The sequence below is a fragment of the Lachancea lanzarotensis genome, scaffold LALA0S03, assembly GCF_000938715.1.
Source record: "Lachancea lanzarotensis genome assembly LALA0, scaffold LALA0S03, whole genome shotgun sequence".
Taxonomy (NCBI): Eukaryota; Fungi; Ascomycota; class Saccharomycetes; order Saccharomycetales; family Saccharomycetaceae; genus Lachancea; species Lachancea lanzarotensis.
In genome coordinates this window covers 226002-241550 of record NW_019212881.1, presented here as the reverse complement: position 1 = coordinate 241550, position 15549 = coordinate 226002, and the positions used below count along the sequence as shown (strand labels likewise).

The window sequence follows — 15549 nt, the reverse complement described above, 5'->3', positions numbered from 1 at the left end:
CGCAGAACGTACAGGATACTTTATTCTAACCAAAGTTTTCTTTTTCACAGATAAAAGCCAGGGAATCTTTGGCAATATTGAGGGCCTATCAGTGGTCGAATGAAGCTCTAATCGGAGCTCTTAAAACCCTTTTGATTAGCTTTTGTTGCCCGCGTTTTAAGAATATCACTATTTACGCACTAGCTCATCGCCTTAATTAAAATATACATTGTCGCTCTTTAACATCACCATCCTACATACCAATACCAACAATACACATCCGAAAAGTAGAATTACCGCTTCCAGAGCATGGTATGAGCGCTCCGCGAGTATACGCCTTGGGAAACTCGCCCTTGGTGTATTTAATGTGCAACGAAATTGCGTCTTTGAGCTTTCAGCCACGAGTCCCAGAGCTTGTTCTTTTATTACAAGATCAAAAGAAGTTGAACCGATTTTTGCACAATGAGTCCAAATTAGTCTTGGAGAGACCAAAAGGAGGCTACAAAGGCTCTAATCAATACATGGCATCGTGTTCCCCCCCTAAATTTGCTTCTGGAGAAGTTGCCAAAGTCGATAACGTCATAATCGGAGAAAAAACGCCCAAGCTATTCACAAACGCACTGAAAAAATACACGAAATCGATCCATAGTGGGACTAATGTACTTCTTTTGAATCCAACGGTGGGTCTGGTGGACATTTTGCGTAAAAATGTATGGCATGAGAGAGAAAATAGTCCCAAGGTGTTTATAGGCGTGACCAACGAGCGACACATTTCCCAGCCCAGCGAGTTCACAACCCACCTTTCAAGCTATAAAAGCTCTCTCCAGGTTTCGGCAGTTCCAGATACACATTTGGGATATTCATACCAGGAAGACGTGCAACAGGCCCAAGAGTTGGCGAAAACTAACTCTTTACTACGATTGCTCAAATCTATAAATGAAGAGCAGTCAGGCTCCGTCTTTGGAGTTTCGAACAGGTCCTACGGCGATCTTCTACTGTACAGGTATGAAGAGCTCATCACTCAAAGTTGTGTTCTTCCTATCACCGCGCTCTACGGTCCTCAACCGCATGATATCACGGCCTCAGGAGAGTTGATGAAGATAGTACGAAATCTGGTGCAAGAATTCACATACACTATTCAAGCCACAGACAGATTTGTCAATCAAATACCGCATTCCTCAGGTGCTTTAGATCAAGAACGATTGGTTTCCGCGGTATGGCGAGCTCTCAAGAGTGATAGACGAAAGCTGTTTTATGAAACGAACTTTCACCACATCAACCAATTCAATGGTTTTTTTGCATTACAGGCCAAAAAGCGCAATATAAAGTGTCCCTTTAATGAGGCAATGATGATATGCGCCAAAGCCAAACTCGAATTAGCACACGATTCCAACTTCAATCACAGATCTTTGTAGGTTAACGCTTTTTTCGTTGGCGCTTTGGGTTTACCGGCTCACTCCTACGATGCATGTCACGAAACTGCGTACAAGCTTCCGTGGTTCCTTAGTCATATAAGGCTTCGAAGAATTCTTTCATAGCCCTGATAAATAATAAGAACATTGTTTGCACACATTGGATCAGCATCGGTCAAGGCCTGGACGTTTGAAATCTGACTCTTGAATTCTTCATCCAAAACGTGTAAAAAGTGTTGCGTCAAAGTCTTCATGTCAGGGTCAAATGAACCTTCTGTCAAATATCCCAGCATGAATTTCTCCACCTTTTTGAAATCTGGACACACTTTTGCAGCGAACGCGACCAAAAGCCGAAAGCTAATATCGCCTTCTGAGATGGTATAGTCACCCCAGAAATCATTCGCTTTGAGGAAATCCTGGACCATTGTGTCATTTATCAAAGACTCACAGTGTGGAGAAACATCGACGTAATTCCATTTGTTGGTTGGCAGAACGAAACCATACTCATTGAGCAAAAAATCATTGGAGTGCGCCCCGTAGCTCAAGAGTATTTGCTCCCCATCCTGTTTATACTCATGAGTTCCACCAACTATGCTAAAGGTGCCAAGCCCGCATTTTCCCCGCTTGAGCTTGTTCACTTTTGGTGTGCAATAGCGTTCCGAATCGGCATCATGGTTCAGAAAATCCACATACGGAACTAGTGTAAAATTATCAGCGATGTTGTCTTTCAAAGGAATTTGTATGTACAAACACCGCGAATTGATCACAAAGTATATGTGCAAGAAATCTGAGTAAAAATCTTGCGGCGTAACATTCAGGCCATTGCCTGTGTCAATCATGTCGCACCATTTCTCAATGATAGGTTTTATCACTGTCCAATCATTTCGCACCAGAGCGACGATTCTTTCAGCATGAGACTTGGATGCAAAAGGTAGACAATTGAACAATTGCTTGTTAGTAACGTCGTTGCTGAGTTCCCACAGAGCCGGGATCGACTTGAGCTCATCTGCAGAGGGGAAAACGTCAAAAAAAGGTTTCCAGAAGGATTCTGTCGTACAGCAGAGCGATAACAGTTTCCATTCAAGTATAATATACAGACACAGCAGCTGGAAGGAGCTCAGTTCCAACACCTCTTCCTTGCTCAAAATTCCGTACATTTTGAAACGTGGATCCGTTGTGTATATCTTCTCTATGTTAGGCTGCTCACAAGTTATGCCTTCGAAATCCAGATTTGGATTGAATTGAGACATATGGTAAACTACAGTATGGAAATTGAGCTGGTAGTCACTCGGTATTGTCACGACAACATCGTTCTTGGTAGTTTTCCCACTTTTCTGATATAAACCTCTTCCTGATTCAGGAAAGTCTTGTAAAACAACGTTTTCACTAACTCTAAAGTCTCGAGACCCGCTCAACCATGTCTCTAACCTTTGGAGCTTGTCGTTCCAGCAAGACTGGCTACTCTCGTAGTTATTAGAAGAAAACATGTATGCATCGATGCCGTTCAACTAGCTCATCGCTTCTGATCTTGGGAAAACTTTCACATTTTAATGAACCGAAGTTAGCTCATCGCACTGTCATTTCGTAAACACAACGATGAAAGCATCTTTACAACGGAGTAGAAAGCCAGCTGATCGAGTACTGTGGTTGAATCGACCATTTAAAAATGCAAGACTCAACAGCAGTTGTTCTGCCACTCCAACAACATTTCCAGTGGAGGATTCTTCCCGAGTGCTAAGACACCTCGAGTTCACGAAACCACTGTCGTTTGAAAAGGGCATCAGAATCCAAGAGAACTTTGTTAGAGCCCAGCTGGACATGAAGCATCTACAATCTAAGATAGATAGAAAATTGAATCAATTGGAAACCGAGCATCCGGGAACAACTATAAATCAGCATGAACAATGGATTCTGAAAAATATCACAGACATGAAACCTCACCCGATAGCTTTGACTTTCGAATTTGAGCCTACGTATACGGGTGGAAAACGTAGCAAAAAAGCTGTTACTCTGGAAGACATCGCCCGATTCGAAAACTTCGTGCCACAGCAGCAGCACCATGCAAACCAGAAACGTCCAAAATTCGTTCAAGTGGAAAGAGGTGGCCAAGTGACTTTCCATGGTCCTGGACAAGTAGTAGCATATTTGATTTTGGATTTGAAATCATTCAACAAATTCCCCGCAAAATGTCTAGTGTCAGCCATCGAAGATTCGACAATAAGTGCGTTGAACAAAATTCCAGACGGTAACAGAAAGGCTCCCCTGGGCATTGAGGCAAGTAAAGCTACGGAAACGGGCGTTTGGATAAACGAGCAAGAAAAAATCGCAAGCATAGGAATCCACGTTAGAAGATCTATCACGTCTCATGGAGTGTGTATTAATGTGGACCCCGATTTATCGTATATGAACTCTTTCGTTATGTGCGGACTGCAAGGCACAAGGGCAACTTCGATACGCGAGCAGCAGCCTGAAAGTAATTGCACCACCCATGATGTAGCAGTGGGATTTGTTAACGAGCTGGCCAAGAAATTAGGGATCACAACTGTAGAGCGTATTCAATTAGATGATATAGAACTGGACTAAACCGCTTCATTTTTTTGAGCTGTATTGAAATGCCGCAGCTAAAACTCCTATCGTAAAGGCGCTTAAAAGTATGGTAGATCTGTTTCTCTTTACGCCCGTGTCTTTCGAAAGGTTTTCGGTTTTGTTCAGCGTCTGGCCTTCCCGTGAATTACGCTTAGTAGACACTCCTATGTCCTCTGTGTTTTTCCGTAGTTGGGTGTTCTTGAATTTCTCTACTTCGAGTCTAGTATTGAGATCTTCTATTTCGCGTTTCAAGCCCGCTATTTCGTCCGACCCATGCTTCTCTGCATCCACTAATTGGTTCCGCAAGAGTTTATTTTCCTGTTTGGCCTCGTCAAGTCGCTCTACATGCGCCAGGGCCGATGCTTCGTGTTTCTCATTTAGTTTCTGTTTGAGTGCATTTTGTAACTGCACGAGTTGTAGGTCGTTATTCTCTACTCGCAGCCTATTGATATGTTCAAAGCTGCTGGAAAACTGAACCAGGAACCTCTCTATGGATTTCATTTTCTCGTATTCGAGCTTCTCGAGCGAGATTTCTGTGACTAGGGTCTTGATGACATTGATGAGGTTCGGACTTGTACCAATGGAGTTATTGATGAATATCCCGCTTAAAATTTCTGTTTCCGATCCCAACAATGATCCTTCCAGATCGAGGTTATTGACGTCTCCAAACATTGCCGCGGCAAACGCAGCTCGTTGTGCATTGGGAGCGATGGCATGGTTTTTGCTGGGTATGCCGTTACCTGACACTCCCAGTGCACTGTCGATCCCGTTGAAAAGCACGTCTTCGTCATGTATCAGTGGGATCACAGATATATCCTCTACCAAGGCACTGATTTTACGGTGCTCGAATTTTGCATCAATGTCTGTCCCCAGATCGATGATATCCCCCACTTGAAGCTCCACGTCGTTTTGCGTAATTCGAGTCCCGTTGACAAAAGTTCCATTAGACGACTTCAAGTCCCGTATGTATATTTTCCCAGAAAAAGGCTCACAACTGAGAGAAGCATGGTTTCTGGACAGCACCCGCGAGTCGAAATTTCCATTATCGGGCCTTACCTGTGATTGTAAATCTTGTTTTGCGCCTTGTGGCAGAGCCGAGTTGGCGATGGGACGGCCCAGTTTCAAACCGTCCGGTTTGAACGGCACCACCAGTATTTTAGTTTCAAACGTGTTGTTAAGCGACTTTAAAATCGTTATGTGTGTGTATTTGTTTCTTGGAGTGGCATTGGGTGTCATTCCTACTTCAGATGTTACTCCGGAACTCGTTGATCCTTCACTACTCGAATTGGTTCTAGATCGCGTTCGAACTTGCTGTTTTATCTCTTTGACGCCAGTCTTCAACATCAACGACTGTTCCTGCTTGTCATGGCTGATTGATGGCATAAGTGGTGCTCTAAATCGACCAAAGTCTTTAACTTTACCAACTTTCTAGTACGATGTTCTTTAACTTGAACATCAATTTATGAACTTAAACATAGAGATTGATGTTCTACAAGATACTTGACGATAACTTCGACTTTAACTTGAACTTAAGTCAGCTTTAGATGTCCGATAGCCTGTCACAATGTGTTGATGCTCTGAAATCAAGTGTTCAGTGTTTGGAAGACACAGTAGTGAAATTGGGCAACGAATCCAGGACGAGTAATTACTTGACCAAGAGTCTTCTACAATCTCGAAGGGTGTTTGAATTGGTGCCGGAATATGATGTCCAGAGAGCCAAACTGGACTTGATTGAGGAGATTGAGCCGTTGGTGAACAATCTGAGCAGCAAAGTAACGAAAAACCTGTTAAAACTGGAAAGAGAGCGGGATAATCTTCAACAGACGTTAGAGTTGAATGCGTTGAAGATGAAAAATAATAGATACAGCGGAGAACATGAAGATGAAGATGTGGACGTTTTAAACCAGGATGCGGGCTCAGACGTGGTTATCATGACATCATCGACACCGGAGGAATTGGATCAATTGAAGGAATTGAAGGCTCAAAAGGCACAATTGTTGGAACGCATACGGGCTTTTGAAAATACGGTTTAGAGAGTGTTATGTAATGTTGGAGATCGGGACGTTTGCTTGCTGCCTATTGCTTGCTGCTTTCTCCTTCATATCAGTGTAAGATTGGTATAATAGTTACTAACACAATTTTCCAATGCGCCAAGTTTAGACGTGATGCTAATCAAGCTTGGATCGCTTGTTGCTACAGACACTTTTTCGCACTCAGAAACCAGTCCTGACTCGAACGTCACGCAGCGTGCCAGCACGTTTTGCGCTTCGTCCAGAGTCGTTGCCATGTGTGCATTCTTGTGTGGGAAGACGTTTCTCAACAGCGAAGGTTCCTCAATTTCCAAGCCTTCCTCGTGCAGAACGTCGCTCACTTTTTTGCCACGCTGAGCCTTCAGTTTGTCGCGAATTCTGTCCGTAAAAGTTTTGCCCGTTGCCGTGTCAAAATCGCACCATGGTCTGGTGGTTATCTTTTGCAAATTGCGGAAGTCCATGCTTATTTCGTTGCGTAAGATGACCAAGTCAATGTTCAGGATATGATGAGCTGTTTGAAATGATGCTTCGCTGTTTGTGAACATTTGTTTGAGCAATGCGTTCTCGTTGTACGGGAACAGTAGGCTTTGCGGTGGGAAATGCAGCAGATTGATAGATTTAGATAGCAGGTCCAATACTTTTACCAAGTCAGTCTCGAATTGGCCCGCATCTTCGCATTGCTGTAATACGTCCAAAAGCTCTGACACCGTTGTCAAATTGTCCGTCATCGTATCGATCTGTTTCAATGGATACGGTTTATTGGTGTCCATCTTGAAAGCGCATTGTTTCCCACGATTAAAGTGTTTGAACTTGACGATGAGCTGATAGTCTGTAATAAATCCACGTTTCCTGGTCAAAATTCCTCGCACATAAGCGGCGTTAGGCTCGTTCGGTAGTCCAGAACTGATTGGCATCTTAAAGTGTTCATCGCTGGTCAACAATTCCAAGCATTTATCCACATTATCTATGATGTTGGGCAATTCAGGCTTTATAATCTCATTAATCAACCAATTTCGTTCATCACCTTGTTGGTTTTGTTTCGAAGCGTCACCAAAGTAATCTCCAGGGTTTAGTTCTGTAGTCATTGAAGCGTCACTGCTCGAAGTCAGGCGACTCGTCTGCTATCAAAAGGGCTGTCTCTTGTAGGGTGTCTTGAATTTAAAGATATACTAGGATTGACAACGAACATTATAGTTAATTTACTTCAATTTGACATGAACATCTCGAAATCGTTAAAAGGTGAGTTGTTTCAATGCTTAGGAGGGCTAGTTTTCAAGGTTTGAAATCACCTGGATCTACACAGGCCCGCCAGTTTTTTTTGGCGAGCGCTCTGACCTTTGGAAACCTCATTTTTGGTCGTGATGCTCGATTGGCAAATGCCATGGACAGGGGAGAACTGCACAACAAGAATAATACTGGAGAACAGTTGAAATATAAACCAATTGCTGATTCTCGTCCCATGAAACCCAAGTACAAGGGCCATATCCCATTATACCCTCATGAACGGGTTCTACTGTTTGTCATTTCAGGACTAAAATCGTATTTCCATCCGGAAGATGGTGACAACATCGTTCAATTGGGTGAAGCATCGGCGTTTACATTCTTCCTCGAGAACTTACAGCAGACTATGCTTTCAGATAAGACTGGAAGGCGCATTTTGCGGGAACAACCCGATATCACGTCGGAAAGTCTCGATATGAAGCGTCTAAGCAAGATGCCATCCAACACTTTGGGGTACAGCTACTACAAATGGCTCATCAAGGAAGGCGTTTCTCCAGATACCAGGGCCCCCGTCAAATACATTGACGACCCGTTGCATGCGTATGTTTTCAAACGGTATCGCCAATGCCATGATTTTTACCATGCCATCAACGACCTGCCAATCATCATTGAAGGTGAAATAGCAGTCAAAGCCCTCGAGGCAGCAAACATGGGTGTTCCCATGGCCGCATTGGGAGCTGTTCTGGCGCCCCTACGTTTGAAGCCGGTGCAAAAAGATCGTCTATACAACGTGTATCTGCCCTGGGCAATTAAAAGCGGCCTGAACGCTAAGCCATTGATAAATGTCTACTGGGAAGAGCTACTGGATCACGACCTGGAAGACATTCGTAAGAGCTTAAATTTGTCACCGCCTCCAGACCTCAGACAAATTAGAAAGGAAAGAGCTCAGCAGCGCAAACAGTTTAAGCTCAAGTATGAAAAGCACGAAGCCCAACAATTTGAATGAGGAATCAAAACCACCATCCTTTTTTGTTTTGTATTACGTCTATCTAAAAATTAAAAAAGCTCTAGCATATGTTGATACCTCACTTCTGTTTATCCAGCACCTCATGATCCGATTCAACGTCAGCCGTTGTCAGAGAACTCGAGTTTTCTAAACGCCCGAGAGGTGCTTCATTCTTCTGGTAATCAAATTCGTTGACCTCCTCGGGTAGCAGTTCCGAGAATGGAACCAAACCTCTTCTTCTGGCCTCTTCGTCCGTGAATGAATTGTAGTAGTCTTTGTCGTCTTGCTCGATCTTGATCTTGACTGGGAAGATGAGACATACAATCCAATAGGTGAAGAATGAGATCGCAAAGGATGTGAAGGAGTCTGCAAGGTAGAAATTTAAAATACCTTGGCTAACCTTGATGTTGGGATTGGCCTCCGAAGCTAAACCTGGGAGACCTGGTGTCATGCCACACACAAAGGCAAACATCGCGCGCCAATTGATACCCCAGGTGTAATAGTATTCACCGTGGAGAATAAACGCTTGTGAGACAGAGTATTTCCGCTTCCTAATCAAAAAGTTATCGCAAATCATGACGGAAATGATTGGAGTCATGATAACACCAAAGGAGTAAGCCACTGTCAAGAAAGTAGAGGAGGAATTGTAGAAATTCCAAGGCTGCACTGCTATGCTGAGAACAGCACAGAAAATAGCACCCCTGAAGATATTGATGTATTTGGGCATTACACCACTCAAGTCCATACCGGCTGCGAAACCGCAGTTAGAGATCGTGTAAGAAATTTGGGAGCATAGGAAAGCTAATCCACAGAAAAATGTGGCCGCTCTGGCACCTGCAGAGTAGCCGTTGGTTAGCCAATAATTGCAAATATCCATAGGCATCCAAAAAGGTTCGCCGTATAGATCATTTGACGTCGAAGCACCGATGACACCGTAAACGGGGATCAAAGTTGTTGGAATTAATAGGGCCAAAGTGGTACCGATGTAAACGGCCTTCTTAGACGTCGAAAATCTGGAATAATCGCTCTGATTGGTGGACCCTGGCGAAACTGAGCCAAACCAGTAAGAAACCATGTAGACCCACGCCCATGCCCTTTCGGAGCCGTGGATAGTGGTCTTGGTGCTTTTGAAGTAGTCGCCCACACCTCCGTTCATTTTGCACAGATAGATGATCATGCACGTCATAGCGACACAAGTAGCACAGCAGGATGCAATCAAAAAGTAGTTCATCTTGTAGGGTTTCATGAGATAGAAAAAAGATGCAATGACATGGAACAACATGAATCCGATGACTTCTTTGGTCTGCATTGCAACGTGTTTCGTCAAAGTGTTAGGAAGCATGAGATAATGATGGGACCACGAGTCCAAAATCATGTTTACACACAAACCACCTAGCCAGGCGTTCGACCCATAATTCACGATACTCATTAAAAACCGCACCAGGATGCCTAAACCGGAGCCGTAAATTCCAAAAACAAACCTTGACGAAATTGTGTAACCCACTTTCCAGTCTGCACCGTGGTAGGAGTTTGCTAAAGTGAAAATGATTGTAACCACATCGCCAACGATAAACGTTCCGATGGTCTCTGGATACGACAAGTTCACACTTAGAGCAGCATTTGCACTAATCCAGGTCCCTACACTGAACGAAATGATACCCCAGTATGCCAAATTGGAAATCCAGCCCCTGTTGGAAAAGTTTTGTTAGTACTTCGTTCCTCATTTCAAAATCTTGCAACGGCTTATTCCACACCAACATACCATGTCTGTTCTTCCTTTGGAATAGGCTGCAAATCCGGGTTTTTCAGCACACTCAAAGTTTGTCTTTCATGAACAGGAACTTCCAGGAAAGCCAGACACCGTGACACACCTCTTCTGAAGCTGCCAGGGGCCTCTCTAGATTGCACACTTTCGCTAGACATCTAGGATAATTATCTGATGTAATTTTTAGTGCCAACCACCCAGTTGTTGGATGCTCTAGTGTGAAAGTTCGGATTTTAATGACAAAACTTAAAACGGTCGACTACAACGACCAGATTTTGATGTCTTTGCCAAGAGAAGAATCAATTTATATGATCCATCATGAACTGAAAAAGGTACTGTCGAGAAACAAGCTTTTTTAGTGTAAAACTGATGATTTTTTGCATCTACATGGTTGTTGCAGCGGTCGGGAAACTTAAAGCATCGGTATGCGTTTATGGGAATCAATTAACTATGAGGACTGGTGATAATTGAAAAATTATTGATACTGACAGACAGCGTCACACGGTACGGGAACGGGTTGCGCGGTGGTGAGCATTTCCTCAGAGGACTAAACTACATCAAGAAATTCTGGTATTCGTGGTGAGAAAGCGAGTGCTTCGCTGTTGTTGTAGTGGTTTTTTAAATTTTTCGAATTTATTCGGATACATGGTTTTGGGGTCCCCTGTACTGATGTATGATGGGGCGTGCTCGAGAAAAAGGGTTATTCCAACGCCAAAGCTTAATATGCAGTTTGGTAGGGTTTCGATACTGAATCTTTTGACGTAGTTTCGACCAACGACAGTTAATGTTAATGCCAAGAAACTGGCGCGGATGGTCATTCTGTACGTATGTGTCGCTCGAAATTTTTTTGGGTTGTGAAGACCCGTCTGTCGAGCCAAGAAGAGAGTGAGTGACGACAACAACAAAGGAAACTTGTCTGTGTGCACAATGGTATAACATCATCATGTTCGATGTTTGTTTCCTTACGAGTTTTGTTCGCGAAATATACGACTCTGGATTTTGATGCGTTTAGCGGTAAGGACAAAATATGTATTGTGGCATGCCTCGTCATCTGACTGCACATAGTGATGAAAAAAAGGAAAACTCCTCGTTGTCGTCGCTACGGTCAGAACCGTAACAACGTTGAAAACCCAATAAAAACTGTCGCACCACTGACCAACTCCTAGCTTCATACGCGCAGAGAGCTCCATAACTGTACGCAACGAACCTCCATCACTAGCATCGCATTTAAGTCACTTTATACCAATCCGTCGTTGTCGCTACTCAATTACCTAATACCGAGTTATCAGTGAGGTCACGTGAAAGAGAGGGTTTAGAGGCCTTTTTATTTCACCGTCATATATCAATTGATCTTTGTATTGGCCTGATTTCATCCTCCTGCTAACGACGAGCCAACCGTAGAGCATCTGGCTCAAACCCTCAGCTTGAGAGTTCAGGGGGGTTTAAATCTCACGATAATCAGTGATTCTAACATCATCTTCCACGATTATTCCTTTCTCGATGTAGCTGTGAGCTCACCAAGGCAAGAATGACTCTAGAGTAGCTCAAAGTTCCGCCCTTAGTAACTTTAATAAAAGCTGATGGCCAAAAGTTTCGTTCTTGCATTATCCTTGCTGTTTAAAAGCTGTATCACGTGATGCGATTTGCAACATTCCAGCTTCACCTCACGGATTGGAAACCTTTGAGGTTTAGCAACGCCCTTGATAAAACATCTCATATTGAATATGCATACTGTTAACCACAACGCAGTGGCTACGTGATGTTCTCACGCTGGCTCAATGACTTCCTATTGTTGTCCATACATATATCATTTTCTACGCGCAACCTCGAAAACTGAATTTATCAAATCCTAGCTCATCTCATCTCATCTTCTTCCGAGAATCAGTCAACAAAACCTTTGGTAGTCACTCCAAGTGGCCTGCGTAACTCAATTCATCCCTTTTTATGTCTGGAAAAAAGCTCAAAAACAAGAACCAGCTTTTTAAGCGGCAAAAAGTAATCGATGCCCGTACCATACGGACAGAAGCTCTGAACTCGACTTCAAATGCTGCCAACGAGCTTTCAGAAAGCGGAAGTATGCTTAAAGTACCTGAGTTCATGCTCTCGCGTGAATTTGAAGTAAAACAGCTCCAACTGGCCATCCACAAATCAAAAGCGGTGTCTTCAACCCGAGTTTTTCAATCTTTGCCAAGAAAACTCCGCCGTAGAACAGCTTCCCATAACGTGAAAAGAATACCTAAACGTCTCAGAAATCGAGCTCTTCGAGAAATGCGCAAGAGTGACCAATCAGTCACCAATGGAACCGAAACGGCGTCGAAAAAGAGGAAATATGGTCTCACCGCCAGGCAGTTGTATAAGGCGCGCATGGCTGTCAAATTACTCCGGCTGGCAGCCAGATCCAAAGCGATGAAACTAGCATTTCCAGCTGACGCCACTGCGAGTCATCACAAGCTGCGAAAACGGATCAAGGCGTTGCAGAAAAATATCAAAGAACACTCAAAAGGTAAGGTGTGCGCAACTAGAAACAATGTTATGGGAAGTTTAGACTCAACCGGTGTAAACGCCGCGGCTACCAAACCCACGGGTCGCATTAAATTTATGAAGAGACAAAAGACATTTTCTTGGCTGCCGACTCATGTATGGAGCGTCAAAAGATCGCACATGCTGAAAAGGTGGGGGTACCAAATACCTTGGTCACCCACTCAAAAATGTTTCAATCTCACACACAGACTTGGTAACAGTGTATCTACCTCTGACGGTGCTTTATGTTTGGACTCGAGCTATATTGGAACCATGATTCTGGCATGCGAAGATCCGGAGCTTCTAAAAGAACAAATTTCTCTACTAACCAATAAGAGAGGTTCGCTACCGAAATACCGAAACTCACAACATTGGTTTGAGGGCCCAATATTTGATGAGCAAGGGATTACTCTAGGACCTGGGGAGCTACTTTGGATCAGTTCGCAAAAATGCATACTTCGAATTCACCCGGCAATTTACGAGAGCGTCTTTGAACGAATAACGGCACTAGGCAGGGCTGAAATGACCGTCTACGACTGTCGTTACGCTATCTCGAGTATTACTCTCACCGGTGCCAAGTCGCTTAATGCGCTTTCCCAGGTACTGCGTAGCTCAGAAACTTCCCAATCATACAGTCAGTTCAAAAAGTTTTCATATGTAGCAGATATTAATCTGCTACCGCAAAGAACGATATTTGGTTTCGACGCAATGGATCCAAGGCACCTTTCAAATCCGAAGCGACTGCTTAAATCGAGCCCCAGTGCCGATGATGTATTGAAACTTCAATCTCAGTACCCTCAAGATGAGATTACATCGATTCTTGATAAACTCTCCGATTCAAAGGAACGTGAAAATTCATACTCCAATCAGCAGACTTTGAAACAACTAGCAGCGCGTCGCAGAAAAATGCTAGACTCAACAACACACACCAATGCTATTCCGTTTGTGAAAGATTCGGATCCCCTATTTCCGGTCGTAATCTCAAAACTTCCCAAACGCGAGGCTTGGCTTGTTCTCATTCCATGGTTCTGGCAGCTTCCTCTATGGTATCAACTGCACAGGATTTCCCGAGTGCATCATATGGGGCTACGTCAAATACAGCAGCTAGACTTCGAAAGTGGCAGACTCTTCTTTCCAGACGATTATCCTTTCACAAAAGCAGGTAATGATGAGAATTTGCTCAAGAGATCTACGCAAGAAGCGCGTTGGAAACGCCAGCCGGTTGGCAAACGACTCAATTACTCCAAGATTCTGGGAATACATATGGAAACACCGGTAATGTTTCCTGGTGAAATCGGGGACCCCTTCTCTTGTGACTGGCGATTTTTACAGATTTTGAGAAACGGCTTGTCGTACTTGGTTTCCAGTGGCGACAATAGCTTGAGAATGTGCGATCCTAAGCGGACATCTCAATTTGACGAGTTGAACCAACGAAAGCTGGAGTATATCAACGATGTCGTGGAGCTTTATGGAGACGTCTGTGCCGAGAAATATAAGCCTGCTGGACTACCAATTGAGCTGATTAATCAGCCGCTATCCAAATTTCAGTCCGATGTACAAACATTTAATGGTGTGGATCGATCCCTGCAGCAAGAAATTGTTTCTTGCCCACTCCCTATCATAGCAGTTAAGTGTTCGTTCTTGGAAAGAGGACATCCCAAAGACTTGGCGCGGATATATTCTATTCCTGAAAAGGATATAAAGTACTGGCACTCGATCTCACGGTTGCAGTCACGCGCCAACGGCAAGAGGGATCATGATACCGAGCATCCGCTTCCACACTTGTCGAACCTGATAGGGTTTGCTACATGTGGCACGTTCCATTTGGGAGACGGCAAGGGCGTCTGTACGGGTTTTATCGATGCGCGCGAAGCCCAAGAAAAAAGTGAGGCCAATAATCTCGTTTTGGTCAGAAATGTGGGCACGAACGTTTATAGACTAGCCCAATGGACACAAATCCTGATTTAAAATCTTGGGACTGAGCACTGACATCACACAAGCAGTAGCGAACAGATGACAAAAGTCACTAGGTTATTTGCCCAACGACTAAGATAGTATTAGCCCTGATTGATCATATTCACGAAGGGGCAATTCAAAACGAAAGTACAATTCATTGACAGCTGTAGTCGCTTTCCATTTCTTCTTTACTGACGCTGTCATCCATTGATGACACATTAATAGTTTCGTGACAAAAAGTTATTTTACACGTGATGTTTTTTTTTCGTAGTTTCTGCTTTGTTTTTTTTCGTCTAGAAAAATGTATAAATAGAGGTCAAAACGTTAGGAACTTCCTTCTATCCATCACACTCTTTTGAGTTTTTGTTTTATCTCCTCATACTTACCTTAAGATGTCAGAGGAGATCAAGAAGTCCTTCTGGCCAGATATGTCTTTCTTAAGCGATGCCTGTGTTTTTCAGGATACAGGTTTGCTTGCTGGGTCTCATTTATAGACTGCACATACGTGCGAAAGGTGTATTTGCTGACGTTTCGTTTTCTCGTTCTGCAAGTGTGCCATTTTCTTTCTTAAGGAAGACAATGGCATGCTTGTTGGAGCCCTTTGTTTCTTCTGCCTGGAGAAGGATGGTGCTGATTACAAGTCAGCGCTGGGAAAGTCGGGCGCGAATCTTGGCCGTTCTAAGTGCTGATACTTCAGCTCTCTGTGACAACAGTCGATTCCTGTGTGTAGGCATTTCGTTGGCGGTTGTTTGCGGCTATGGTCCTCGGATGATGGCTTCAGATGGCTGCTAAATGGGTGCCGTTATTGCATGGTGAAGGTGTGCTGTTGCGAAGTTCGGTATAGGACAGGATTCACGCACGGTAGAAACGGGTAGGTCTTATAATTTTTGATTTCATTCTTTTTCCCTTTTGGATTGGGAAGTATGGGGAGGAGTTCGCGAAGAGAGAAGTCTTGATAATTGACGGGTTTTCTTTTAGTTTTAGAAGAGCCTTCAAGAAGAAAGCTTCAAAAGCTTGATTCTTCGCCAGTTTTCGTCATATCAGTTGATATGTTTGAATTGGCAAATTTGATAG

At 43.7% G+C, this 15549-nt stretch overlaps 9 protein-coding genes and 1 non-coding gene across 10 annotated transcripts; 6 read left to right on the top strand and 4 right to left on the bottom strand.

The window, feature by feature from the left end:
- Positions 1-293: 293 nt before the first annotated feature.
- On the top strand, positions 294-1394 carry CBS2 (LALA0S03e02740g1_1; the record flags this gene model as incomplete). The annotated part of the gene is made up of 1 exon (XM_022773164.1): positions 294-1394. The coding sequence occupies one exon, from the start codon at positions 294-296 to the stop codon at positions 1392-1394; it is 1101 nt and encodes a 366-aa protein (XP_022627666.1).
- Positions 1395-1486: 92 nt separating this feature from the next.
- RKM2 (LALA0S03e02718g1_1) lies at positions 1487-2878 on the bottom strand (the record flags this gene model as incomplete). The annotated part of the gene is made up of 1 exon (XM_022773163.1): positions 1487-2878. One exon carries the CDS (start codon positions 2876-2878, stop codon positions 1487-1489), a length of 1392 nt encoding a protein of 463 aa, XP_022627665.1.
- Positions 2879-2987: 109 nt separating this feature from the next.
- On the top strand, positions 2988-3974 carry LIP2 (LALA0S03e02696g1_1; the record flags this gene model as incomplete). Its single annotated transcript, XM_022773162.1, has 1 exon — positions 2988-3974. The coding sequence occupies one exon, from the start codon at positions 2988-2990 to the stop codon at positions 3972-3974; it is 987 nt and encodes a 328-aa protein (XP_022627664.1).
- A 6-nt stretch (positions 3975-3980) lies between these two features.
- LALA0_S03e02674g (LALA0S03e02674g1_1) lies at positions 3981-5360 on the bottom strand (the record flags this gene model as incomplete). Its single annotated transcript, XM_022773161.1, has 1 exon — positions 3981-5360. The coding sequence occupies one exon, from the start codon at positions 5358-5360 to the stop codon at positions 3981-3983; it is 1380 nt and encodes a 459-aa protein (XP_022627663.1).
- Positions 5361-5521: 161 nt separating this feature from the next.
- SPC19 (LALA0S03e02652g1_1) lies at positions 5522-6010 on the top strand (the record flags this gene model as incomplete). Its single annotated transcript, XM_022773160.1, has 1 exon — positions 5522-6010. The coding sequence occupies one exon, from the start codon at positions 5522-5524 to the stop codon at positions 6008-6010; it is 489 nt and encodes a 162-aa protein (XP_022627662.1).
- A 65-nt stretch (positions 6011-6075) lies between these two features.
- RAV2 (LALA0S03e02630g1_1) lies at positions 6076-7092 on the bottom strand (the record flags this gene model as incomplete). Its single annotated transcript, XM_022773159.1, has 1 exon — positions 6076-7092. One exon carries the CDS (start codon positions 7090-7092, stop codon positions 6076-6078), a length of 1017 nt encoding a protein of 338 aa, XP_022627661.1.
- Positions 7093-7259: 167 nt separating this feature from the next.
- Positions 7260-8234, top strand: COQ4 (LALA0S03e02608g1_1; the record flags this gene model as incomplete). Its single annotated transcript, XM_022773158.1, has 1 exon — positions 7260-8234. The coding sequence occupies one exon, from the start codon at positions 7260-7262 to the stop codon at positions 8232-8234; it is 975 nt and encodes a 324-aa protein (XP_022627660.1).
- Positions 8235-8313: 79 nt separating this feature from the next.
- Positions 8314-10157, bottom strand: THI7 (LALA0S03e02586g1_1; the record flags this gene model as incomplete). The annotated part of the gene is made up of 2 exons (XM_022773157.1): positions 8314-9922; positions 9997-10157. The coding sequence occupies 2 exons, from the start codon at positions 10155-10157 to the stop codon at positions 8314-8316; spliced, it is 1770 nt and encodes a 589-aa protein (XP_022627659.1).
- A 1786-nt stretch (positions 10158-11943) lies between these two features.
- On the top strand, positions 11944-14487 carry POP1 (LALA0S03e02564g1_1; the record flags this gene model as incomplete). Its single annotated transcript, XM_022773156.1, has 1 exon — positions 11944-14487. One exon carries the CDS (start codon positions 11944-11946, stop codon positions 14485-14487), a length of 2544 nt encoding a protein of 847 aa, XP_022627658.1.
- A 366-nt stretch (positions 14488-14853) lies between these two features.
- Positions 14854-15376, top strand: LALA0_S03e02542r. The gene has a single exon (XR_002665939.1). It is a non-coding gene; the product is annotated as an uncharacterized ncRNA (small nuclear RNA).
- The last annotated feature ends 173 nt before the right edge of the window (positions 15377-15549 follow it).